The sequence below is a fragment of the Camelus bactrianus genome, chromosome 4, assembly GCF_048773025.1.
Source record: "Camelus bactrianus isolate YW-2024 breed Bactrian camel chromosome 4, ASM4877302v1, whole genome shotgun sequence".
In the NCBI taxonomy this organism is placed as follows: Eukaryota; Metazoa; Chordata; class Mammalia; order Artiodactyla; family Camelidae; genus Camelus; species Camelus bactrianus.
In genome coordinates this window covers 18070057-18096170 of record NC_133542.1, presented here as the reverse complement: position 1 = coordinate 18096170, position 26114 = coordinate 18070057, and the positions used below count along the sequence as shown (strand labels likewise).

The window sequence follows — 26114 nt, the reverse complement described above, 5'->3', positions numbered from 1 at the left end:
TTACCATCTTAACCATTTTAAAGTATACAGGTCAGTAGTGTTAACTACATTCACACCGTTGTGAAACCAATCTCTGGAACTTTTTTATCTCACAAAACTGAAACTCTGTACCCATTAAACAATACCTACCCATTCTCCCTTCCCTGACCCCTGGTAACCACCATTCTGCTTTCCATTTCTACTGACTACTTTAGATGCCAGAGATAAAGAGAATCATACAATATTGGTCTTATTGTGACTGGCTTATTTCACTTATCGTAGTGTCCTGAAGATTAAGGACATGTTGTAGCATATGACAGGATTTCTTCTCTTTCTAAAAGTTGAATACTATTTCATTGTATGTATATATTACATTCTGTTTATCCATTTATCTTTTGATGGACATTTGGGTTGCTTCCACCTCTTGGCTATTGTGAATAGTGCTGCTACGAACAGGGGCATACAATACCTCTTCAAAACCCTGCTTTCAATTCTTTTGGAAGTGGGATGGCTGGGTCATAAGGTAGGTCTGTTTTTAATTTTTTGAGAAGCCATCATACTGTTTTCCATAGCGGTTCTACCACTTTATAATCCCACGAGGATTCCAATTTCTCCACATTGTCATCAACACTTCTTGTTTATTTTCTTCTTTTTCTTTTCTTTCTTTTTTTCTTTAATAGTAGCTATCCTAAAAAATGTGAGGTGATATCTTATTGTGATTTTGATTTTGATTTCTCTCATGATTAGTAATGTTGAGTATCTTTCCATATCTTTGTTGGCCATTTGTGTATCATCTTTGGAAAAATGTCTGTTCAAACTATTTGCCCATGTTTATATGTTTCTTCTTTTCCTTATGCTTCTCCTTTCTTTAGCTGTTTTACCTTTTGTTGACTCTGCTTCTGGTTCTGCTTCCCCCTGTTTTTCAACTTGTACTAAATTTTCTACTTATCTTGCTTTCTCTGCATGTGCTGTTACTTTTTCCTGTACTCCATTTTGTAGCTGTTCTTCCTGTTGCTGACTCTGCCCCCGGCTTCTGCTTCTCCACTTGTCAGTATCTGCTTATTCTGCTACTTTCCCCACCTCTGCTTCTCCTTTTTTCCTGTGCTTCTCCTTTCCACAGCTGTTTTTCCTGTTGCTGACTCTACCCCCAGCTTCTGCTTCCCCACTTTTCAGTATCTGCTTATTCTGCTGTTTTTCCCACCTCTGCTTCTCCTTTTTTCCTGTGCTTCTCCTTTCCACAGCTGTTTTTCCTGTTGCTGAGTCTACCCCCAGCTTCTGCTTCCCCACTTTTCAGTATCTGCTTATTCTGCTACTTTCCCCACCTCCGCTTCTCCTTTTTTCCTGTGCTTCTCCTTTCCACAGCTGTTCTTCCTGTTGTTGACTGTCCCTGGCTTCTGCTTCCCCACTTGTCAGTATCTGCGTATGCTGCTACTTTTCCCACCTCTGCTTCTCCTTTTTTCCTGTGCTTCTCCTTTCCACAGCTGTTTTTCCTATTGCTGACTCTACCCCCGGCTTCTGCTTCCCCACTTTTCGGGATTTGCTGATTCTACTGCTTTTTCTGCCTGTGCTTCTCCTTTTTCCTGCGCTGTTCCTTCTTCTGTGCTTCTCCTTTCCGCAGCTGTTTTTCGTATTGCTGACTCTGCCCTCAATTCTGCTTCCCCGCTTGTCAGTATCTGCTTATTCTGCTGCTTTTCCCACCTCTGCTTCTCCTTTTCTCCTGTGCTTCTCCTTTTTCCTGCACTGCTCCTTTTTCTGTGCTTCTCCTTTCTGCAGCTGTTCTTCCTTTTCCTGACTCTGCCCCCATCTCTGCTTTCCCGTCTCAGTGCCTGCAGATTCTGCTGCTTTTTGTGACTCTGCTTCTTCTTTTTCCCTCTGCTTCTCCTTTTTCCCTCTGCTTCTCTTTTTTCTGTTCTGCTCCTTTATCCTGTGCTGCTCCTTTTTTGGTACTTCTCCTTTCTGCAGCTGTTTTTCCTATTGCTGACTCTGCTCTCACTTCTGCTTCACCACTTTTCAGTATCTGCTGATTCTGCTGCTTTTTGTGCCTCACTTCTCCTTTTTTCCTGGGCTTCTCCATTCTCCTGCACTTCTCCTTTATCAGTGCTTCTCCTTTCTGTGGCAGTTTTTCCTTTTGGTGATTCTGCCTCCGTCTCTGCTTTCCCCTGTCTCAGTGTCCACAGATTCTGTTGCTCTTTGTGCTTCTGTCTTTCTGTGCTTCTCCTTTTCCAGGCTTCTCCTTTCTGCAGCTGTTTTTCCTTTGGTTGACTCTGCCCCCATCTCTGCTTTCCCCAGTTTCAGTGTCTGCTGATTCTGCTGATTTATCTGCTGATTCCACCCCTGCATTTCCTTTTCCTGCTGATGCTTTTCCCTTTGCTCACTCTGCTTCTCTTTCTGCTAATGCTGGTTTCTGCTAATGCTGATTTCCCTTCTGCTACTTATGTGGCTCCTCCTGCCACTTTTAATTCTCCTTCTTGGTCGTCTACTTTTATATACATCATTTCTGACCTCCTTGTAACTTCCCTTCTACATGACCCTCAGTGACTACTCTAACCTTGGCTTTGCTTTATGGCTCCACTCAGAACTGCTATCATGTCTCATTTTTTCAAGTTTAAATTACCTCCCACCTGGAAAAAAGTTAAAAGTATATATTATGAAAGTCATGTACTGTGGCATAGATACCTGGTTAACCTGTGGGTTAGCTGTTACCTCAGGTGCTCTCCCGCGGAGCAGTCAGCCATGGCACAAGCTGAGGAGAAGGAGCAGCAGGGAATCACATGGGACAGAACATGGCCATTTAGAGGCACAGGGACTGACAGTGACCCAGAGTTCTCGGAAGGAAATGTACCTGAGTGGCACTAATTGTCTCTTCTTCTGGAAGTGGATTGAGGAATGAGTGAGCGACAAGGCAGTAACGTAGAGTAGGTTACTCTTTTTAGGAAGTTAGATGAAAAGCCACAAGGGAGCATGGAAGATTGTTACATAGCAATGTAGAATATTCCTGTCCAGGTAAGAGGGGAAGACCGGAAACAAACAAGAGAGAGAAGAACAGAGGGAGCCAAGTTTTGTAGCAAATGCAGTTGACTTTAAAAGCACAAAATTGAAAGACTGGACACAATTGAAGGTGTGTTACCAAATCCTTTGAAACTAGAAGAAAGGAGGGAAAGTTGGCATTTTCCACTTTCATGATGCTGTTGATGCGTTTTATTATTTTTTTCCTTTCTGTTGCAGGTCCTGAATCTCTGCCTCCTTCCCTTCTCAAAGTCGTGATGAAACCCATAGCAACTGTTGGAGAAAGCTACCAGTATCCTCCTGTGAACTGGGCCTCACTCCTCTCTCCACTTATGAGGCTAAACTTTGGTAAATATTAAGTGTTTTTAGGTCTTCAGACTCTGCTTTCAGGATATGGCGTAAACAGAAACTTAGATTGTGTATCACAGTTGCTAGTGACTGGAGGGACCTCTGGGATCTTGAACTTTGTCTTCTTGGATAGGACAGCTGGTTACTTTCACTGAGTCACTTTCTAAATAGCTGAGGGTGAGGAGGAGGAGGTCTGAAGACCCAGACCAGATGCACTCATCAAAACAATACTTGATTGAGATGCGCATGTTGCTAGGTGTATGGTTTGATGGTTATTAAACTGCATGACCAGAATCCTAAGTTTCAAGGAAGTACCCTTTGGGATGCTGTTTGCTTTCTATTGCTGCTATAACAAATTACCACAGACTTAGTAGCTTGAAACAACTCAAATGTATTATCTTAAAGTTCTGTGGGTCAGAAGTCCAACATGCTTCTCACTGAGTTAAGATTGAGATATTAGCAGAATAGTATTCCTTCCTAGATGCCTAGGAGAGTGCTGTGGTCTGAGTGTTTGCGTTTCCTCCAAATTTGTATGTTGAAGTCTTAACCCCCAGTGTCATCATTAGGAGATGGGGCCTTTGAGGGTGATTCAGTAATGGGGGTGGAGCCCTCATGAATGGGATTAGTGCCTTTATAAAAGTGGCTCCACTTCCACAGGGTGAGGACACAGTGAAAAGTCAGCAGCCTGCAACCTGGAAAAGGGCTCCCACCACAACCTGACCATGCTGGCACCCTTATCTTGGACTTCCAGTCACCAGAACTATGAGAATGAAATTCCTATTGTTTATAAACCACTCAGTTTGTGGTATTTTGTTAAAGCAGTACAAACAGACTAAGACAGATAGAATCCATTTCCCTCCCTTTTCCAGCTCCTGGAGTCTGCCCACATCCCTTGGCTTGTGGCCCTGTTTCTCCATCTTCAAAGCAGACAGCAGAGGGCTGAGGCCTTCTCACACTGTCATTCCTCTGATTCTCTGAAGCCAGGGAAGGTTTTCCCTGTTTAAGGTTTTATATGGTTAATGGGTCCATATGAATAATCCAGGATAATCCCCCCATCTCAAGGTTCTTAACCTTAACCATATCTGCATGGCAAAGGAATATATTCACAAGTTCCAGAGATCAGAATGTAGACATCTTTGGGGGCCATTATTCTGTTTACCACAGACTTTGTGGTGAGAGGCAAAGGGAATGCACACCTCAGTTTGTCCACAGCATTCTCTTTTATGGAGTAGGCATATTGGCATATGCAAATTTAACTTTGTGTACTTGCCCCACCTCCAAAAAAAAAAAGGAGGGAGAACAAATTTAACAGTGCTATAAAAATGTGTGTATATCTGTGTTTGCCATGAGTGCTCTATTATTTACAATTGGTGCTTACTTACATATGATATACAGAAAGATTTGTATACTATAATTAACGTACAGTTTAAGAGATAAAGATGAGTTCAACTAAACACAGTTTTTCATTTGAATGCCTTCATTTGAATCCAGTCCTATATCAGATATGATGTGACCGTACTGTATTTCCAGAGATTTCATTTGAAAAATATGTTCTCCTGCCCCTCTCCTGATTTTGTGTGCTGGAAATGTTTGTTTTAGTAAAAACCCTTAGAAAAAAGAAAGGGTTTGGTTGGGAAAAATTTGTCTGCTGTTGGAATCAGACAATTAAAAAGACTGGATCACTAGAGAATGTGGCTACATCTTCAAGTCCTTCTAGACCTAAATGTCTCTGTGCTGACTACAAGGTAGAGAAGAGGGAAAAACAGAGATTTTTAGCTAGAATTTTCTCAAATGTTTGATAGTATTTGAGTGGTTAGGTTTCTCTGGATATCTTAAGAGAAATTTCCTGAGCTACTTCAAGACCCTTACCAGTTCCACAAATCGGGACTCTGATCCAGTGTGTGCACTCTTTTGCTTCATAACTAAAAGATCTCTTGAAATACCTTTTGGATGGCTGAAGCCCTGTTACCTTTAGAAGTCCCACAGGCAGATATTTGATCTGAGACCCTGAAGCCTGAAAATGAGTCAGAGAGGCAGCTACATTACAGATATTTTTTTCCTTTCTTCTCCTTCAGGTGAGGAGATACAGCAGCTGTGTCTTGAAATTATGGTGACCCAGGCACAGTCATCCCAGAACGCAGCTGCACTGTTGGGAATGTGGGTGATACCACCGCTGATGGACGGTCTGAGTGTAGGTAGTAATTAAGGTGTTGAGCAACAGGAGGATGTGGTTCTTTGGGGGGAGATCTACATTCATTTCGATGTGTGTTCTCAAAGTTGAGTGGACAAATGGGGTTTTACAAAATTTAAGGACTTGATAAGAGCTGGCCAGCAGATGGGAAAATCATGTGATTCAGGACTCTGCCATTGGCATCACCATTCATGCTTTCAGCTAACGTTTATTACCAAAAAAAAGAGAGAAAACGGCAATCAGAGATATTAAAGTTCCTTTCTCAAGATCATACAACTAGAAAGTTCTAGTTATTGGAACCTGGTTTATTTGTTTACATGATACACATGATCATTTTAGTAGGTATTGAGAGAAAGGCAAATCCACAGACACTGGATATATGATCCCTCCTGTTCACAGAAAAGGCAGCAATTAAGGTGAGCCTTGACGGCTTGATAGGATTTTGTTAGGCATCAAGTTAGAGAAACCAGGGGATGTATGTGGGAGGGTGTAGGTGAAAAGATTAGAACGTCTCTGCCATGGTGTTCAGCTTGAGCAAGAAGTGATCCTAACCTGGCATTTGTGATGGAGGGAGGGGGCTGGCACCTTCCAGAGTATAGGCTAAGATAGGTGGGAAGAATGGGACAAAATTGTCTAAAGATGTGAAATTGGTAAAGAGATATAATTTTGAGTAAATTCCAAGCTAGGACAAAAAAAAAAAAACATACTCCATGATTCCTTAGAGATTTTCCAATTGATGATAAATTAAATAGTCTCGTCTTTGTTATTCCTCTATTCTAGAGGCTTTAATTCTTTGAGAATAGTGCAAAGCCATCTTTTATTTCCTTAGTCTGTTGGCTTCAGTCCCTAGCCTGCACTTCTTATTTTTAAGCTTTCCTGTATCTCATAATTCGTTTTAATTGAAGGTCAGTGTAATTGAGGTCCGCATCCTTTCTGTCAGCTGTTATCGTTACCTGTCTCCTCCAGGCAGCTCCCATCCAGCTGCCACTTAAAGAGCACTTGCTATGTACCTGCTACTGGTAAGCACTCAGTACTTTCAGAAGTCAGATTTCATCTCTCTTCAACCCTGAAGGCCATTTTTTTCTACAAGATTATTGAGTTATATTCCATAGAATATGACTATTTTAAGTGTACAGTTTGATGAATCTTAGTACATTTATACATTTTCATCCATCACCAATATTTCTATCACCCCCCAAAATTCCATTGTGCCTGTTTATAGTTAATCCCCACTCCCAGTCTCAGGCCCAGGGTATCACTGATCTTCTTGTCCCTCTAATTTTGCGTTTTTAGGAAAATTCTCATACAGATTTAAATTTCACATATTTAGAATAGAATCACACAATATGAAGTCTTTTGTGTCTGGCTTATTTCATTTCTGAGAAGTAGATTTTATTATTTCCATTTTACAGGTTGATAAATGGAGGCAAATGGAGGCTAAGCAAAGTCTACATAGTTAATAAATGGTAGAAGGAGTCTGGCTGACTCAAAAGCCTGTGTCTTAAACACTGTTCTTCCATTTGAATCAAGTACAATTCTAACAGCCTGTTTTTTTACCTCAGAAATTTTTCTACATTTTAGTTATCCCTCCACTTCTTTTTTATCTGTCCTTTTTTTTTTTTGCATTTGTCCTTGATTATGAACCTTTCTTATTATCTTTGTTAATTAATAAACTAAGTTGTAGATTTGTTTTTTCAATTGTGTACCTTCTTATTTAAAAAACAATGTGAAGTAGCATGTTCTTTAAAGCGAAAGCTTCTGATAATCCGTGCTCCTACATTGATCTTTTTTGAAGTTGGCTGATTTTTGTCAGATTTTATTTTTTAAAGCACTTCTTTTTGACTTGCTGCTCCTTTAGTATCATACTTCAGTTTCTAAGAATTGTTGAAGCCTGCTTTCTTCAAGTCTACGGCACACAGCTATCATTAACCACGCCTCTTCTTAGCTCTCCTGCATCCTAAGATGCATGGTCAGCTCCACATGCTCTGCTGTTTCTTCTTTGGTCAGAAATGGCCCGAGAATGCCAGTTCCCCTCATTATTTCTTTTCTGCTTCCTCCGAAGAAGAAAGGAATGATATCAGATACTCTGTTTAGTTGATTTCCAGCAGTTGAGCCTTCATCTTCAGGAGCTTTACTTGCCAGAGAACATGACCTTTTAAGACTGAATAGCAACTGTCATGTACTTTTAGAAGTAGCATTTTATTTCCCTTGCTGAAAAAAATCCAAGGTTTAAGATGAGTAGTTCACAGATGGCTTGGCAGATAGCGTATATCTACATGAGTCACCCTGGATCAAAAGTCACTGCTGCAGCTAAAATTACATGCATCGGTGGCCCACTGGACCATGACGCTGTGGGGAAATGAGGGGCCAGGAAGCAACCTGAACCCTTTATCTTCCAGTCTACCCTCAAACACAGTGATGACCTATAGGTTTTAAGCAGTACAAACCCAGACCTCTTCTGTTTACATCTGACCTCTTCTATTTTGCTTTCAGCTGAATATCAAGAAATATCTCCTGGCATCTGTGCCTCTGTGGATAAAACATGTCTCTGATGAACAAATCATGGGTTTTGTTGAAAGCTTAATGGTGGCAGTTTTTAAAGCAGCCTCCCCACTTTCCAGTCCTGAGTTACGCCCCAGTGCCTTACAGGGTCTGAGCCAGGCCATGAAACTGCCCAGCCCTACCCACCACCTCTGGAGTCTACTCAGCGAAGCTACTGGGAAAATTTTTGACCTTCTGCCAAATAAGATTCGGGTGAGAAACAAAAATATTTACATTCCTGACAATTTATGTTTGGGATTTTTTAAAGCCTTTTTGGCAAAGCGGGGAAGTGTATGTTTTAAGAATGTGGTGGGAAGGCTAGCAAGAAATAACCACATTCTTCACTAAGAATGTGTTTGCTTCCAAGATCTAAATTGAGGTTGAATATTTAGAACCAAAGTTTTGAGCAAGCTCAGAAGCAGGTTAACCAGTGCAGCCCCAGGAGATTTGCTCTTAGACCTTTTATACCAAATGTCTGTAGAAGATGAGCAGGCTCAGAACCCCTTACACTGTACTCTTGGAGAATCCTTGGCATGTTGTCCCATACGCTGTTTGTATCAAGTGACTTAATACTAGCCTTGCCCCTCCCCCCAACAGACCTCTGAAATGTAGTTTTACAAAGAAGTTAAAACTGCATTGGGAATGATGGGTTCTGATAAGGAGAAAAAAGTACAGCCGAACAAAGTATATAAAATAACAGGAAAGATTTTTTTTTTAAATGATAAAAATTGGTCATGTGTTTTGGTTTGGATAAAATTAAAATCTCATCGGCTGCTGCTCATGGAGATAAGCATATCTAATGATTTGCCAGAATATCGAGAATATAGTTGTTATCTTACGCTGAATTTTGACATGCTTGGGATTTTTCTTTACCAGAGAAACGATCTAGAGCTGTATATCACTGTAGCAAAGTGCCTCTCGGAAATGACGGACGATGAAGCCAGTCGGGTTGCCCAGATTACGAAGGTAATAACGTATCTATGTTCTTTTTATTATTGATATGGGAATTACCATTGAAGAGATGATTAGAGTATCCTTCTTGCCAAAGCTGTCTTTGCTTCATATTTGTTACTGACTAATTTCAGGAAAACTCTCTCTGTTTCACCGTGGGATCTCGTATCCCGCCTAGTCATATGGTTGGGTATGTGGCAGTGTAGACGGATGGATGAGTAAATAAATTTTTAACCTTATTAATTCCACTTTGTCAAGAACACTTTTAGCGTTACCTGTGGGCAAAAATAAGTACAGGACAACATCCTCAACACAAAATCCACAAGAATGGTAATATTCTGAGCAAAGCACTTTCTGGTGCATAGAAGGTTTAAATAAATAGTTCTGTTCTCACATTTATTTTCCTTCACCCGATACTGATCCTTTTGGAATGAAGAAAGGTGGCTGAGTGAAAAACACTATTATCAGTGACACAAGATAATTAATAAGCACCTCTTACACCCACATCCAGTCAAAGGGCAAATAAGCAAAAAGTAGCGTAAGAGGGAAGTTGCCAGATTTAGAATATAATACAAGATATCTTGTTAAATTTGAATTGCAGAGAAAACATGAATAATTTTTTAGAATAAGTGAATCCCAATGGACCTACTTATTCAAATGGCATCCCTGCATATCAGGTAATACCAAAGGTCTAGAGAACTGTGAGCCATCACATTGCTGTTGGTCATCATGTCATGTGATTCTCAAAATATGGCCCCTGGACCTGCAGCATCAGCCTGGCAACTGATTAGAAATGAAAATTCTTAAGGGAGGATATAGCTCAGTGGTAGAGTGCGTGCTTAGCATGCACAAGGTCCTGGGTTCAAGCCCCAGTGCCTCCTAAATAAATAAACAAATAAATCCATCTAATTACCTACCCTCCATAAAAAAAAAACTTTAAAAAATAGAAATGAAAATTCTGGAGTCTCACTTCAGACCTACTCAATTGGAGACTCTAAAGGGAGGCCCAGTAGTCTGTGTTTTGACAGTCCCTCCAGGTGATTGCAGTGCATCCTAAGCTTTGAGAACCACTGTTAGAATGTTTGGGATATCAGTGTATTGGAGATTAGTTGGTTTTAAGCAAGGATAAGAAGTATAAGGAAATGCTTGAGAGAATGGACTCTGGAGCCTCACAGGCGAGATGTGAAATCCAGTCTGATTTTCTAGCAATGTGACCTCTCTCTGCCTCAGTCTCCTCATCTATAAAAGGGAGATAATAGCACCTCCCTAATGGGGTTGTTTTGAGTGTTGAATGATTTAAGTTAAATGACTCAATTCATGTTAAGTTCTTGGAAGAGTGCCACACCTAAGGCAAGTGCTCATTTATAACTTATTATCCTAATTACTACACTCATATAATTTATTATATCCTACTATTATATTCAGGTTATATAGTTGGAAGTAATTAATATAATTTACTTCATGGTACCTAGAGCTAAAGGTTGTTGGGTTACTCATTTGGGTTTCTAAAGTGGCATTCAGAGCATTGCCCCTAGAACATTCTAAATGGTGTTCTGATGTCCCCAAAAGAGTTACTGTGTTCTGCGGAGGCCGGTGTATTCTACTCATTTCTGGAAAGAAGAGAGGTAAGAAGAAGGCAGTGGTAAAGAGCTCAGAGTTCCTGGGTTTCAGTTCTTACTCTGTGTGGCATTAAGCAAGTTACCTAACCTCTGTGCTTGTCTCCTCGTCTGTACAGGAGAGATGATAATAGCGATCTGTTACACAAGCTCAGTGTGAGGGTTAAATGGTCAACACAGTGGCCCTCAGACTTGTTGGTCTCAGATCCACTTTAGTGTCTTAAAAATTGTTGAGGACTCAGAAGAGCTTTTACTTATACGGGTTTTATCTGTCCGTATTTACCATATTAGAAATGTAAAACTAGGAAGTTTTTTAAAATATTTACTTAGAAAGTAATATTAGTAAACCCATTGCATCTTAACATAAATAAGAAAAAAAAATTTTCCAAAAAGCAAATTAGTGAGAAAAGTGGCATTTTTTTACATTGTTGCAAATCTAATGTCTGGCCTAATGGAAGCCAGCTGGATTCTCATAGCTGCTGCTTCAATCAGTGTGTTGTGATGTTGTCTTGGTGAAGTGTATGAACAAAACCCAGCTTCACACAGATACGTAGGTGGAATGGGGACGTCTGTTAAGTCTTTTCAAGCAACTGTGGATATCTTTCTTTGATATTGTGCCAAAACTCAACAAGTGCTAGTTTCTTAGAGGTTAGTTGCCCTGTGGAATCTGAAACCGTATCAGTGAATTTCACAGACTCTGTTACATTAAGATCCATTGGTCCCTTGTACTCTGGGTCTTTACCAATGTATGAGTTTGTATAATACTGTAAGATTTGTAAGATAGATTGGTCATTTGGAAAATATTGAGTCACTGTGTTTTGAAAATCTTCCAAATGTTGGTACATTTCATCATACAAATCATAACATCGTATTTGTCAATCTGACTAGCAATCTCATCAGAAAAGTCTTTTATGTATTGGGAAGCTGCCAAAGTCATAGTAGCAGATACAAATTTTCCAAAAATATAATTTTCACTTAAAGGCTTAGATTTTATTATTGGCAATAAATCCTGTCAAGTAATTTCCTTGAAGTGACATTCTCACTTCCTTCACTTTTAAAAAGCAATCCCATACTCAGTTTGCATAACCATAGTTTGTCCATCAATCATTCTTTCAAGTAAATGGTGTTCCATGAGAAGAGTGGCTGTTGCAGCTCACAACTCAGTCTTCCAAGTGTTTTTCCTTGAGATGACCGTCACACTTGGGGGTGCAGCAGAAGTCCTTTGTTCATACTTCCCATTTTGTCATACAGAATATTAAAAAGATGTGTACTCAAGGGCAGAGGTTTAACGAAACTAATAATTTTTATTATTTACAAGGATATTTTAAATGCAACTAGCTTTTTTAAAAATTGCAATTGTCAGTGAAAAATACAATGAATATTACCGCAGTTCAGGGCCTATTATGAATATAGTTTGACCTCACAGACCCTCTAAAATGGTCTTGGGGTCCTCCAGAGAGCTGTGTACCACACTTTTAAAGTGCCAAATTAACACATGTTAAGTGCTTAGAATGGTGCCTGGCACATAAGTACTGTATTTATTAGTTACCATTGTTATTAGTATTGTTTGTGTATCTTTACTAAATATCCTCACCAATTAACCCCTGAAATCACTTATGATTTTCATGAGAAAACAGGAGATGACATTACAACCATCTATCTGTATGTACATTTTAATATAGCATGCAGGTCACAGGCTGCAGGAAATGAACAGTTTTAGCATTTGGAATGGTAATCAACTTCAAACTCACCCTTTCTGTTTTGCCCTTGCCCCAAGGTTCTATAATGACTTCAGTTAATTTAATAGTAACTGAACAATTTGCTTTTTTGCAGAGTAGCGTAGAAAAGGGTGCCTTTGTCAGACTGTACTTGGTCTCTCAAGGACGATTCCCCTTGACGGGCTTGACCGATGTGCTCAGCGTTGCTGTTCAGCACCGTGAAAAAGACACACTGGCCTGGATGATGCTGCACTGTTTATACCAGGCACGGATTGTGAGCCACACCAACACAGGTCAGGCCAGTGTGGGGTGAACAACGGGAGCACAGACATGCACCTGCTGTCTCTTTTGGGTTATAATTCTTTCCTCAACTTAAAAACCACTTCAGTGCTTCTTGACACAAGTGGGGGCCTTCTTACCCCAAATATTTGAGGAGCACCTTGGATAGAAACAAGCAGTTACAGCTCACAACATCAACTCTTTGGAGATGGGAATGAATTCTGTTGGTGATTTTTTTCTTGTATTTGGCCCTCCAGGCCCTCAGAGGTATAAAGAAGTTTATCAGGTTGATTCTGCCTGTTTCCGTTTCTCAAACAGAGGGATGTTGATTGATTTCTGCCTGATGTTTTCATGAAAATGGTTTCCGGCTGGTCATTTAGCAAAGAGGAAAAGAAAGCAGCAACAACAAATTAAATAGTTATTCTGTAGAAGAACTTCTCAGGGGTAAGAAGAATAAACTCTGGACACGGATAAATCGTCCAGCCAGAAGCTCCAGGTGTGAAGCTCTTCTAATGAATGGTGCAACTTTTAGACCATTTGAGACATTTACACCTGAATAATCATCTAAAAAGGGTGCACCCTCAGTTCCCTTCCCATACCTGTGGTCATATGCCTGTCATTTCTCAGTCTACATTCAGGTCCCGAATGGCACCTGTCTTAAGCGGATCCAAGGTGCCTGGACAGCCCTTGTGACCTATCTCTCCAGTCTTTTGTATCTTTAAGGCTTTGAGAGAAAAACTGCCAAATATAATTGTAATACTCTTTGCAGGATTATATAGGAAATTTTGATTCCTCCTGCTTTTTGGCACCTGACCTGGTTGTCTCATATCTGCATGAATGCCTGCCCAATGAAAAGTGAACCTGTGATGAGAAACTTGATTTTTCACTCTAACTCAAAAGTGTATGTATCAGGACAAAAATTAGCAGGCGTTCCCAATTAAGCATGAAGCTACATGAAGGATACGGAAATAAATTTGATATTGCCTTTGGTTCTCACTAGCTAGCCTTCAAATTTAGTTCCCATTTTCCTCTCATTTTGAAGAACTTCACAAGTAGTCTTTGCTGCTGGGAATCCTCATTTTAAAAAAAGGGAAAAATTAATATTTTTGCTGATGTTTGTTTATTCTCCAGTTACCCTGTAATAGCTAGGTTTTATTTTTCTTTTTATGTCTTTAGGATAGGTTTTCTCTGTGATTTTGGCATAAACTGGGAACATTTAAGCAAGGGAGGACTATAAAAAACAACTAATTATTGAAGATTGAACATTACTAGCTAGTTGGCATGCCAGAAGTCTCCTAGTGTGTTTAATATTGAGAAACTGCAGTAAATGCATTTGACCATTTTATCACAGGTTTGAAGGATAAATTATCTTAAAAAAGAAAAAGACCAAAATATGGTCATCTGACATGAATAGTATCAAAGAATGTTCTCATGGGTGAGCACAAGTCTCAGGTATCAGAAGAGGACTTGAAACTGTCGCATGGAATCCTCGCCAGGTGTTGTGCTGTAGTTTTGATGGTTATCACTGATCTGTCTGACGTTGCAGAGGAGAATCATGGTCTGGTAAGAAAATGTCATATCCTTTTGTTCCAGGTGTGTTGAAGAGAATGGAGTGGCTCTTGGAGCTGATGGGTTATATCAGGAGTGTTGCTTACCGATCAGCATCTGTTCAGAACGTGGCTCTTGATGAGGTACAATCTAGAGGACTCATTCATGGCTTCCTTCAAATTTCAAAAGAGGAATATGTTGCTGCTTGCAGCTTTCCTTCCTTCCTTCCTTCATTTTTGGGAAACAAGTATGACAACTCTCTGAGGTCACAAGGAAATGGGTTTTCTCACCAGGTCCTTGGAGACACCCACAGCTGCCCTTTGAAAAATATTTTCAACAGAACATGTTCCTTGACAGGCAGGCACACCAAGGACACTAGCTTGAGAGGGAACCTAGGGTCCTGTGTACTTGGGCTGGATCCCACGTAGATTGTGGGGTACAGGGTTCTGGTCTCCACACTGGCCCAGAGCATGACTTCAGACACCTGCTTTGAAGGGGTTCCTGACGTGTATGCCAGTCATCTGTGCTTGTGCCAGTACTTACATGCACACATTGCAGGGGAATTTTCATCCCTCCTGCAGAATGACTTGTGACCCAAAAAAGGTTAGCAACAGCTAGTATTGGGTGAGTAAAAAAAAAAGATTAATAAATAAAATGAAGGACAGCACTTTCTTGCCCTCCTCATTTTCTTGGCTCAGCTGCCCACTGTGCAATTTTTTAGCATTTTTCTCTAGCCGTGTTTCATGGGTCTCTGGTTTACTATGTGAGTAAAATATGCATGACTTGAGATGTCTGATACTCTGCCCAGCATTTCTGCAGAGTTATGTGTCTTTTTGAAATTTTAATTTGTGAGATTAGGAATTTTAAGAGTTTGAGGAGAACTTTTTAAACTTTTTGGGGGGAGCTAGCATAATCTGTCCTCTTTTTCTTATGCTCTCCCAAGTTTGTATTAACCTTCTCTACTTCCTTACAAAAATCTTTTAAAACTTAGAAAATATGGATGAGCAGAAAGCAGCATAATTTAAATCATAGTAATAGAACTCCTCAGAGGTAGCCCTTGTTACCACCATTTCTACAAGTGTCTAGTCTAAAATCTAAGTAGATGGATTCTAAACAGATTTTTTAATGAAGGTAGTCATTTGTTACTGTTTTTGTTCAAAAATGGACTCAGACTGTACACATTTTATTTTAAAAAATCAGTTTTGGCCACATAACAATAAACCTAAATATCCCTATTCGTGTGTCTCTTAATAAATTTTTAAATCTCTTTGAAAACACCAAAACAGAGGAACGTTTGGATCTCAGTATGATTAGGCATTAAATCAATTATGTTTCTCCTGAAATATTAGAGCAATAAGAATGAAACCATCGGGCCTTCTGTCCTCACAAAAGAGAATCCTTCAAACCTTCCAAACCCCAAAAGTTCTCTCCATTAAGCATGGAAATGGAGTTTGCTATTCAGTCCAGTTCCTCTCCTGGGGTAGGGGTGGGGCAGGAGAAAGGGTGGGGTGGAGGGGAAAATAACACTGCACTGTGATGGGGGCTATATGTGAACATGCGTTACTCTGAATTGTTAAACATGTGCCCTACCTTTGTTTCCACTTCCACCATAGGCTTTGGATTTCTTGTTGCTGGTATTCACAACTGCAGTGGTTGCCTGGGCAGACCATGCTGCCCCTCTTCTTCTTGGCCTCAGTGCCAGCTGGTTGCCATGGCATGGAGCACATGGCCCGGCAGGGCCAGCATCAGGCTTCCTTGGCAGGAGCCCACTGCACAAGGTCACTCTGCAGGAGGCTCTCACTCTCCTTCCCAGTAGCATGCTGCTTCTTCTGCAGAAAGAGCCGTGGAAGGAACAGACCCAGAAGGTAGGATTGGCAGCCACCTGCTTATTGGGGCAGGCGGCCATTTTCTCTTCAGCAGTTTCTGCAGTAGAATTGAGGTGGGAGTTAAGTGAAACTGCAGTCCCACTACAGGCTTTCCTACTCAGCCCCAAATCTCAGCCAGATGCAGAGCTTCAGAGATTGAGGCTAGCCCGGTCTCAGGGTAACTGCTGGCTGAAAACAATAGCTTGCTTACAGTTAGGGATGAGGTGTAAAGAAAAACTTAAACTTGCCTTCATTTATTGAAGGCACATGTGTCCTTGATCCTGGGGATAAAAGGATGAGAAACTCTCTGAGTTCAGAATTTCAGAGTGAGGACATATGGGAAGGCACGTTCAAAATGGAGAGATGGTCTGATAAGGATACAGTGGTGATGAGCAAGGGAGAGGGGTGGTCAACAGTGCCTGAGGGTGAGTCCAAGGGAAGAGATGTGAATCTGGAATGCCCATCTTTTACCATATTTAAGGTTGCCCACCATTCATTCCATGCTGTAGCCATGTTCCAGGTGCCCAGCGTGCCTCTGGCCTATGCTAGATACAGTGGGGGGATTTGTAAAGGTCTAATGTCATCACCTTTGCCCTCAGGAAAATCTAAACTATAGGTAGCACCTTTTGGTTTTTAATACTGAGTTTCCCCAGACTACTAGCTGTCGTGCAGAGCATATGAAAATATGGTGCATCCTGTATTTCTCATTACATGGCTCTGACCCGTCTTGAATTCAGTCAATTGAAAGATTCTTTTTTGAATCCCATTTAATCAAAACTGGATGTTATGAGGTTGAAAGCTTAAAGCCAACTTTTTGTGGCTTACCCTTAAAATCTGAACATTAATCTTTAAAAATATTTCTGAACTATGGACCCACAGTTTAGCCATGAACAACTCCACTGAGTCTCAATTTAAATGCCTTTGTTTCCTTAAATCTGATAAGCATTTGTATTATTGCCCCAATTTTGTGTTTTCTTTTTCATTTTTAATGAAAATAAATTTAAATGTGGTATCCCATCCCCTCATATTATTTCTGGCCTGGGATCCTCTGTTCAGTTTGGACTGTAATATAGACATTCTCCATCTATTATAAATTTGTAGTCCTTGATTTATTTACTTACCATTAGGATATGATAAAACAAAATTAAGAAAAAGAGATAAAGAAAAAAGTTTAATTAAAGCAAGAAATTAAGAATATTTCTTTTCCTCTCTTTTACTCTTTCTTCAACCCAGCTTCTAAGTCCAAAGTTAAAAGGGCTGGTACCTATGACTAGTTTATGTGTTTTTAAATGAGTCAAGATTGGCAACATTCAGTCAAAGAAATTACCCTGTATCTAATTCAAACACAATTTGGCTGCACCCTGGGAGATCAAACTCATGAGTACTAGGAGTTTCTACCCACTCTGCAGGATTTATTTGCAGTTAACATGCTTGGGTCTACCTAGTAAATTGCTTTATGTCTTTACTCTTGCATTTCAACTTTGTTTCATATCCATTTGGGCACAAACTGTTCTCATCTACAGAAACATATTTTATTTTAGAAACAGGGGCTTACATCTGATGTGTTTCCCTATTTATTGCCCAGCCAAGGAGCCCAGGCCCGATGCACACGGAAACGGGCGGCAGGCAGCATGATGTGAAGAGTGTGAGGCTTTGAAGCCAGGTGTACTTGGGGTCAAATCTTGACTCTGCCATTCACTGGGAAGAGCCTTGGGCAAGGTTCTTAACCTCTCTGGGCCTCTCTGAGTGATGAGATAATGTACATGGCATAGAGGAAGCCCTCTGGGTCCATCTCTACCCTACTTTTAAAACCTATAGCAAGTTCCAGGGTATTCAGCAGAGGAAAGAGGTTTGACTTTGCTGAGTCATTTTGTTTCCAACTTTACCATCTCTTGTGCCTGCTCCCGGTCTCCTCTCCACCCTCCCAGCCCAGGCAGGTATTGTCCAGGGACTACCACCCTGCTACTCATACATGCAAGCCCAAAGATGTGCATGATCTCTTACTGTTAACAAGATCGTTTTCACTGATACTGTTCTTCATTTTCACCCTAGTTCATTGACTGGCTATTCAGTATCATGGAAAGCCCTAAAGAAGGCCTCTCAACAAAATCCAGGGATCTTTTAAAAGGTATTACCGCCATGCTTTATGCCCATTGTAGTGAAAACCACCTAATGTCTGTGCTGCAGAACAGCTCTCTAGTGTGTGCTGGCTCCTGAAAGGGCTCATCTTGGTTCAATTGAAAGAAATAATCTGAAGCTGTCACCAGTGTGGCATTTTTAATTAGAAAGTGGATTTAAAAAAGAATTCCATTGCCTTTAAATTTAACTTTTATTTAAATGGTTTTTAAATGTTTTATTATAATCATAAAATATGACTTTAATTAAAATTTAGAAAATTCATAAAAGTAAAAAGAATAAACAAAGAGGAATCCAGAATCCCATTGCCCAATGACAATTTTGTTTTGCCTAAGTTTTTGCCACCCCCCCCGTGTATGAGTGTTGTTTTAACATATTTATAATCATATACAACTGAAAAAATGTACATACACTTTTTTAATTTAAAATTTTTTTTTAAGCATTTTAACCTGTTCTTACACTGGCTTTGTAAGCAGCATTTTTAACAGCTGCATAGTATATTGCTAAGGGAATTGGATATTTACTATGCTTCCAGGCATTTAGGTGGTTTTCATGTTTTTTATACATCTCCACTGACTTTGTTGAACAATAACTGTAATATCCACAAATATAGAGTCTTTCTCTGAAAATTATGTAGTTTTTAAACTCAAAGCTGAAAAGTCTTCCGGGCCTTGGCTCTGCGCCCGAAGATGGCTTGTACTATCATCCACATCTTGGGACTTGGGGTCTGGTTCCTACCCGTGGCTGCTGTTGATGCCCTGACAGTTGTTGTAAGTTACCACACTGAAAAGTCTCACCTTGGGAAAGTTGTCTGCTGGCCGACTCTGCTGAAAATTGACCATATTTTACTTTTAAGTATGGTATCATTTATTGAGTGCCTAACAAGCAAGAATTCCCTAATGTATTGGTTCTTATCCTTCTCCCTACCTAAGTGGCTGGGAAGGCATGCATAGGAAGGTGATTCGGATCAACCACAGAACTTCACCGAGAATCAGGGCAGTGGTCCAACATACTTTCACTTGGCCCTTCCCTAGAGATTTGCTGCTAGAATCTCCTCCATTTGTTTTCCTTGGGAAGTTTGGACTCATTTTTTTGGTATCATTTGCATTTCAGTTGGTCTGGAGAGAATGAGACTAGAGACAACATCTAATATACTTGAAGATTGTATTAGATGAAAGGCAGGTCACTTGGTACACTAAAATGCTGTTAATATGATTTGTTCACAATCTTTCTATTTTGTTACAGCCGGGTGGACTCATTTTTCATAGTCATGAGTCCATTATACCATTGGTTGTTCCAAGCATATACTGTCTTGGGTCATGAAGAGAACAATTGATACTGATGAGGAAAGTGGTTATTTGGGTCAAAGAAGTACATATGCACTTGATTCAAGTGCTCCTAAGAGTCACACACAATAATTGTGTGACTCTAGCTTACCTTTATCCCTTCACCCTATTATATTTTAAATAACATCTCAATATATTTATCTTAGTATTCTAAAAAAGATATATAAGTTACCTAGAGGAATTACACATGACTACCCTACTTGAAGTTGATTCCTGAGGGACCTATGACAGATAAGAAAAGGTGTATGTTCAAATACAGTTTAGTGCAGTCATGCTTGCTCCATTGAGGCCACGAATGTAACTTCATTACAGAATCAGGTTTTATGTTTTTGCTTACCATGTAACTAAACATTTAGTGGAAAAATCATATTCATGTAGAAAAGTGCACAAGTCATAAGCAGGATTTTTATAAAGGGAACACGTAGTCAGCACCCAGATTAAGAAAAAGAATATCACCAGCATCCCAGAAGTCAGTTTTTGTTTTAATTCTGCAGAATTTTCCATTAACTGGTTGGTTGCAAAGTAACTTTAAAAAAAAAACCCACCTTTTCCTCAACTTGTATTATTTCCTTCCATTAAAATTCTGTCTAAGGCTTGATGGGAACTCTTAGTCTTCAAGATTAGCCAAGTGAGAACATGTCAAGTTCTGTTCTGACACCTTTTTGATTTAAATGACCTTTTCAAATGCAGCGCCACCAAATGCAACAGTGCACTTTATTCTCTGTCCCCTTAGCCACCCTGCTGTCGCTGAGAATTCTCCCAGAGTTTAAGAAGAAAGCCATATGGACCAGAGCGTATGGTTGGTGAACAGTTTGGCGGTAGCTGGCAGCATTCTCAGCTGGATGAGGAAAACCATACAGACAGAAGGAATATTTCAGAATTCATGTCTGGGATTACTGAGACATGATGCAGACAGCTGACGGTACTAAAAGGGTGGCCACATAACAGACACCTTGAACCAGGCATGCCAGGAGTGGGGCTGTTGCTTTGGTACCCAGGCCAGTTGGAGATTGAGATAAGAACTTGAATTTTCTTTTATTTGGCTAGAGTTCAATCTGAAGATTTTCTTGTGAAAATTTGACTATATCATCTCCTCCCCTCTAAATTCTAGTAAAATAATCTTGTGCATTTTGTGCATGTGACTTTTATTTGTTTTAAGGCATGGGTAAGGTTTTGCTAGCAAAACCAAACTATAGTGATGACAGTAGAAACTGCTCTGTTTCCCAGGAAGTCTCTAAAGGATATTGATTGACTCAGTGAGTTAGTGTTTTAGCAATAATAAGAAAACATATCTCTCGTGGAACTGCTATACACATTGAAATAATAAGCATGGTGTTAAACATTGACTAAATCAGACTCATTAGTGGTGGCCATAATTTTCTTTTGCTTGGATCTCTTGAATGCAAGTGAAAGTTAACCAATTCGAAAGATATCTTTGCTCACAGGTATGGCAGAAGCAACATGGGGTGGAGTCTGGTTCAGCATTGGTCACGTGAGTCCCTGGAAGGTGGTGACTAACGATCCAGGCCTGGGTCGTATGTCCATCCACCTGAACTGGGTTCCCCCTAGAAGAAAGATGGTGCGATGCTAGACAAGCAAAAAATGGCAGATATCTCCTGAAAATATCAATCTTTTTTTTATAAGTACAAATCTCTGTCTTAATCAAGGAGACTACTGACCTAATGCCAAGTAAATGAAGGAATGAGGCAGTATCCTCAAGGGTTGCATTTTACTCAGGGGCTTGGAATCAGCTAGGAATTTAATTTGCTTTGATTGCTAATAATTGCTCCCTCATGCAGCCAGTAATCAGGGCTGTCTTTAGCCAATCACACAAACATACTGATGCATATACATATATGGGATTACTAGGGAGAAAATGGGTGCCACTGGAATAATATACCTTTGTATCTGTCATGCCTGGTACCTTACAAGCACCATGGAACTTTCAGTATTCCCTAGTGACATGTACCTTCATTTTGTCACCAAGTGTACTTACTACTTAGGTTAAAATAGCTCTACTAATTTTATTTTCCAAATATATGAATTTATGATTCCAGGTTTCAAATATTTGTGGTTCACTGTGTAATTCACACTCTGTTTCCAGGTCGCAGCTCTTTCTTTTGCTGAACTCCATAGGGTGCCGAGATGCTTACAGAAAAGGGGGAAGGGAAGGCCAGCTCTCAGGTAGTACTTAACTGCATCACCAGTATTTCATCTCTCTTACTTCCTTAGAGGCTAGGCTGGAAGGAAATGAGTTTGAAGGAAGCAGAAAGGTAGAAAATTTATGTGAAAAGCCAGATTCCCTCTCCTTCCCACCCACCTAGGCTTTCTCATACTTCCTACCAATCAGAGGCTGAAATCCTTCTAACATTCATTGTTAGGTGCTAGACCGTAAGTGACGAGTTTCACTTGTATTATCTTATTTAACCCTTGCAACAATACTGTGGAGATGAATTATTTTCTATTTTAAAATGGAGAAAACACATCTAATAAGTGGCAAAGCTACTATACCTGCAACCAAGGTCCTAGAATCCCAGATTCAGTGCGCTTTCTACTGCATCAGTCTTCCAAACCTAGACTGCCTTTTTCAATTCGGCCCAATTTCTTGTCATTCAAACTTTGTCCTTGCTCCTGCCCTGACAAGAAAACAAGGGCACAAAAGGCAGGAAATAAGATCTATCTGTATCCTCTCTGCCCTAGCTCCCTCTTTTTGTTTTAAGCAGTCTTGTGTTTAAGATTCATAGGGTTTTCCTATTCATGGGAAGCTCTACAGTGTCTAAAATGTCAGATTCTAATTTTGAAATTCTGAAGGTTCTAAACTCTAATTATTTTAAGATATAGGTCACTGGAATAATAAGACCCTTCATCCTGGTTATCTGTCTGATGTCAGGTAAGAATTAAGGTATTCCTGGGGAAGGGGGTGCAGGGTACAGCTCAATAGCAGAGCGCATGCTTAGCATGCACAAGGTCCTGGGTTCAATCCCCAGTACCTCCATTAAAAAAAAAAAATTAAGGTATTCCCTTAGGATATTTCAGTTTATTTTTCAGAAACCAGAAGTTTCTGCTTTTGGGGACCAGACGTTCCAAACTATATACAAAAGGAAATGTTTCCTTACAAGTCATCTTCTGTTAGTTTTTGAAATCACAAGTTGCCAAGACAAATAGCATGCTGGGGTGTACTAACAAATCAATTTCTGGGATTAAGGCCATGTTATATGTCTCAGAAGTATCCAAACACTCTGACTCTTGATTTGAAAAGTGTACATTTGGAACAGATGTTGGGATCCATGCAAGTGCCTCAAATCTTTGTGTTTTATTTGTAATGTAATGGTTCCATGGTAACTAATACGATGTTAATAAACTTTGTTTTTGAAGTTAATTGCTACAGGCTAACTTCTCCAAAACAATTGTAACCAAAGATAATGATATTACAATTATATATAAGAAGTAAGACTTTGTTAAGAACTCAACTACTATCTTGAAATATCTTAGTCACTTTGAAAGTGAGCAGTAGTTTTAAATTTGTGGTAAACATTTTAGCAAATTGCTGTTTTAGAAATCTGATCATTTGGTTAAGTGGATAGGGCTCCATTAAAACCAAGATTGGAGGCTACGTCTCTAGGTCTCTGACCCCAACCAGCCTATTCATAGCTGCTGGCATTTCACGTGGAACCAGGGGACAGAATTTGTCTGGATCACTTTACATCCTTCACCACTTCATGGAAAAATGCCTCACAGTATCATCTTCATGTATAAATGTGTATCGTCATTGCTCTGGTGCTGGATTAGGTAATATGCTTTTATATTTTCTGGAAGGAAATGCTTTATTCTAGTCCTGGAAACTAAAATCTCATCTTTTCAAATGTATGATACATAAAGTATTTATGAAGTTGTGAGTATGCATGTAATCTGTTAATCTTCATAAACCAAAATTCTTTGAAATTGCCATTAAGAAAGATCTGATCTTGTCAGACACAGGGAACTTCTGAAACAACTTCAGACAAATTATTAGATATGACACTGAATAAAAATGACAGTGATGACTCCCTGACTTTGGTTTTATTTTTCAGATGAAAGAAATAACCTACCTAACAAAGTAGTTGTGAGAGTTTAAAGAACATAAAAATATGCTTTATAAATTCTAAAATGTAATAGAAATGCTATCACTTTTGTACATTTCACTGACTAAATAGTAGCTGTAATGCTGGAAACAGACCTGACAACGTGTATGTCAGGACTTGAGAAGATAACGGAAATTTCGTAAGTAAATAATTGTTCTCCTTAACAATTAAAACACCCTAGGAGCAAGCAGCACATTAAGATATTTATATAAGTTTAAAAAAACTTCTATATGTGTCTTCTGAACATGAGGTACTCTTTGAGATTAATCAAATATTACTGAAACATTACCTAATTAATCCTATAGATTTCTTAAAATATAGTTTTTTCTGGATGTAGTGGTAGGAATCCATAAAGTCAGAATTGCACAATTATGAGTGTCTACTCTGCACCACCATATAAGGTTCTGGGGTACAAAGTGAATGAGACATGACACTCCTGCCCTAATGGAGCTTATATTCAGAAAATATAAATTGGTAAGCCATCGCATAATAAGGAAAAGCATCCAGGAAACATAAATTTTCTACTTCTATATGGCCCTTTATAATTTACAAAGGTTTACTTTACCATAGTTTATTTGCTCTTCACAACCACCTTGGGCAGCTAAGGAAACTGGGACTCAGGAGTCATCCAATTAGTAATTATTGGGGCTAGAATTCAAATCAAAACCAGTGCTCTTGAGAATTCTGCACAGAATGGCGGAATAGAATGACCCTGAGCTTACTTCCTCTCACAGGCACACCAAAACCACAACTATTTGCAGAGCAACCATCAATGAGAAGGACCAGAGCCTACCAGGAAAGACCTTCTACAACGAAAGGTATAAGGAAAGAACCACGCTGAACAGAGCAGGAGGGGCAGAGTCGCAGTGCAGTCAAATTCCATTCCCCAGGGTGGTGATCCATAAACAGGAAAATAATCACAATTACACAGATTCCCCCAAAGGAATGAGAGGTCTAAGCCCCACATTGGGCTCCCCAACCTGGGGGTCCTGCACCAGAAAGAAGAGCCCCCAGAGCGTTTGGCTTTGAAGGCCAGCAGGGCTTACTTTCAGGAGTCCCAGAGGGTTGGGGGAAATAAAGACTTCACTCAAGGTCACACACAAAATCTGACACATTCTAGGACCCAGGGCAGAAGCAGTAATTTGAGAGGAGCTTGGGTCACACCTACCTGTTGATCTTGGAGTCTCCGGGAGAGCCAGGAGGCAACTGCAGCTCACTCTGGGAACATAAGCACTGGTGGCAGTCATTTGGGGGAACTCCTTCTATGACGTGGACACTGGTGCTGACAGGTGCCATTGTGGAATCCTCCCTCCAGCTGATTAGCCCCAGGACCCAGCTCTACTCTTACCCAATAGTCTGCAGCCATCAGTGCTGGGACACCTCGAACCAAACAACTAACTTGGTATGGATGTAGCCCCACCCACCAGCAGACAGACTGCCTTAAGACCTGCCTGAGCTCACAGCCCTCTCTGGACATACCGCTGCTCATCAGAGGGCCAGGACCTGGATCCATACACCAGTGAGCAGGTACTAGACCCAAGACCCCCAGGGCTCTCCAGCCAGTGATCCCAGGAACCACTTCCACCCACCAGTGGGTCAGCACCAGTCCCAGAATCCCCAGGGCCCAGGCTCCGCCCTGGAAACAAAGGTAGTTATCAAATCACAAGAGAACAAAAGAAGAAAGGAACAAAAAATATCTATGAAACAACCCCAAAACAATTAATAAAATGGCAATAAGAACATACATCTCAATAATTACTTTAAATGTAAATGGAATGAATGCTCCAAAATATATAAGGTGGCTGAATAGATTAAAAAAACAAAATATATGCTGCCTACAAGAGACTCACTTCAGAGTTAAGGACACAGAGTAGAAGTGAAGGGATAGAAAAAGGTATTCCATGCAAATAGAATGAAAAGAAAGCCAGGGAAGCAATATTTATGTCAGACAAAATAGACTTCAAAATAAACAATGTTATTAGAGACAAAGAAGGACATTACATAATGACAAAGGGATCAATCCAAGAAGGTGTAACTGTAAATATATATACACCTAACATAGGAACACCTAACTATATAGAGCAAATATTAACAGACATAAAAGGAGAGATCAACAGTGACACAATTATAGGAGGGGACTTTAACACCCCACTTACGCTGATGCACAGATCATCTGGACAGAAAATTAATATGGAAACACAGGCTTTAAATGTCACATTAGGCCAGATGGACTTAATATATAGAACAATCCAGCAAAAAGCAGAATACATATAGATGTCAGAGAGTGGGAGGTACAAGCTACTGGGTATAAGAGGCCCAAGGATGTACTGTACATGGGGAACATAGCCATTATTTTGTAATAAATATATGGAAAGTAACATTTAAAAAATTATAAAAATTGTTTTTAAGTTTAAATAAATTTTAAAAATAAAATATATATAGTATTCACAGATAAAAACAGATAAATGT

The 26114-nt window shown here is 39.9% G+C and overlaps 1 protein-coding gene across 6 annotated transcripts in view; it reads left to right on the top strand.

The window, feature by feature from the left end:
* FOCAD (focadhesin) overlaps positions 1 to 23567 on the top strand; it is a 237482-nt gene extending 213915 nt beyond the window's left edge. For all 6 annotated transcript variants that reach the window (XM_074361508.1, XM_074361510.1, XM_010946018.3 and 3 more), the window contains 9 exons: positions 3205 to 3333; positions 5409 to 5524; positions 8018 to 8278; positions 8942 to 9031; positions 12466 to 12643; positions 14223 to 14320; positions 15791 to 16042; positions 18095 to 18170; positions 20258 to 23567. In XM_074361508.1, coding sequence (XP_074217609.1) covers positions 3205 to 3333; positions 5409 to 5524; positions 8018 to 8278; positions 8942 to 9031; positions 12466 to 12643; positions 14223 to 14320; positions 15791 to 16042; positions 18095 to 18170; positions 20258 to 20331 — 1274 coding nt within the window. In that variant the 3' untranslated portion in view covers positions 20332 to 23567. The remainder of the gene's footprint in view (positions 1 to 3204; positions 3334 to 5408; positions 5525 to 8017; positions 8279 to 8941; positions 9032 to 12465; positions 12644 to 14222; positions 14321 to 15790; positions 16043 to 18094; positions 18171 to 20257) is intronic.
* Positions 23568 to 26114: the final 2547 nt, after the last annotated feature.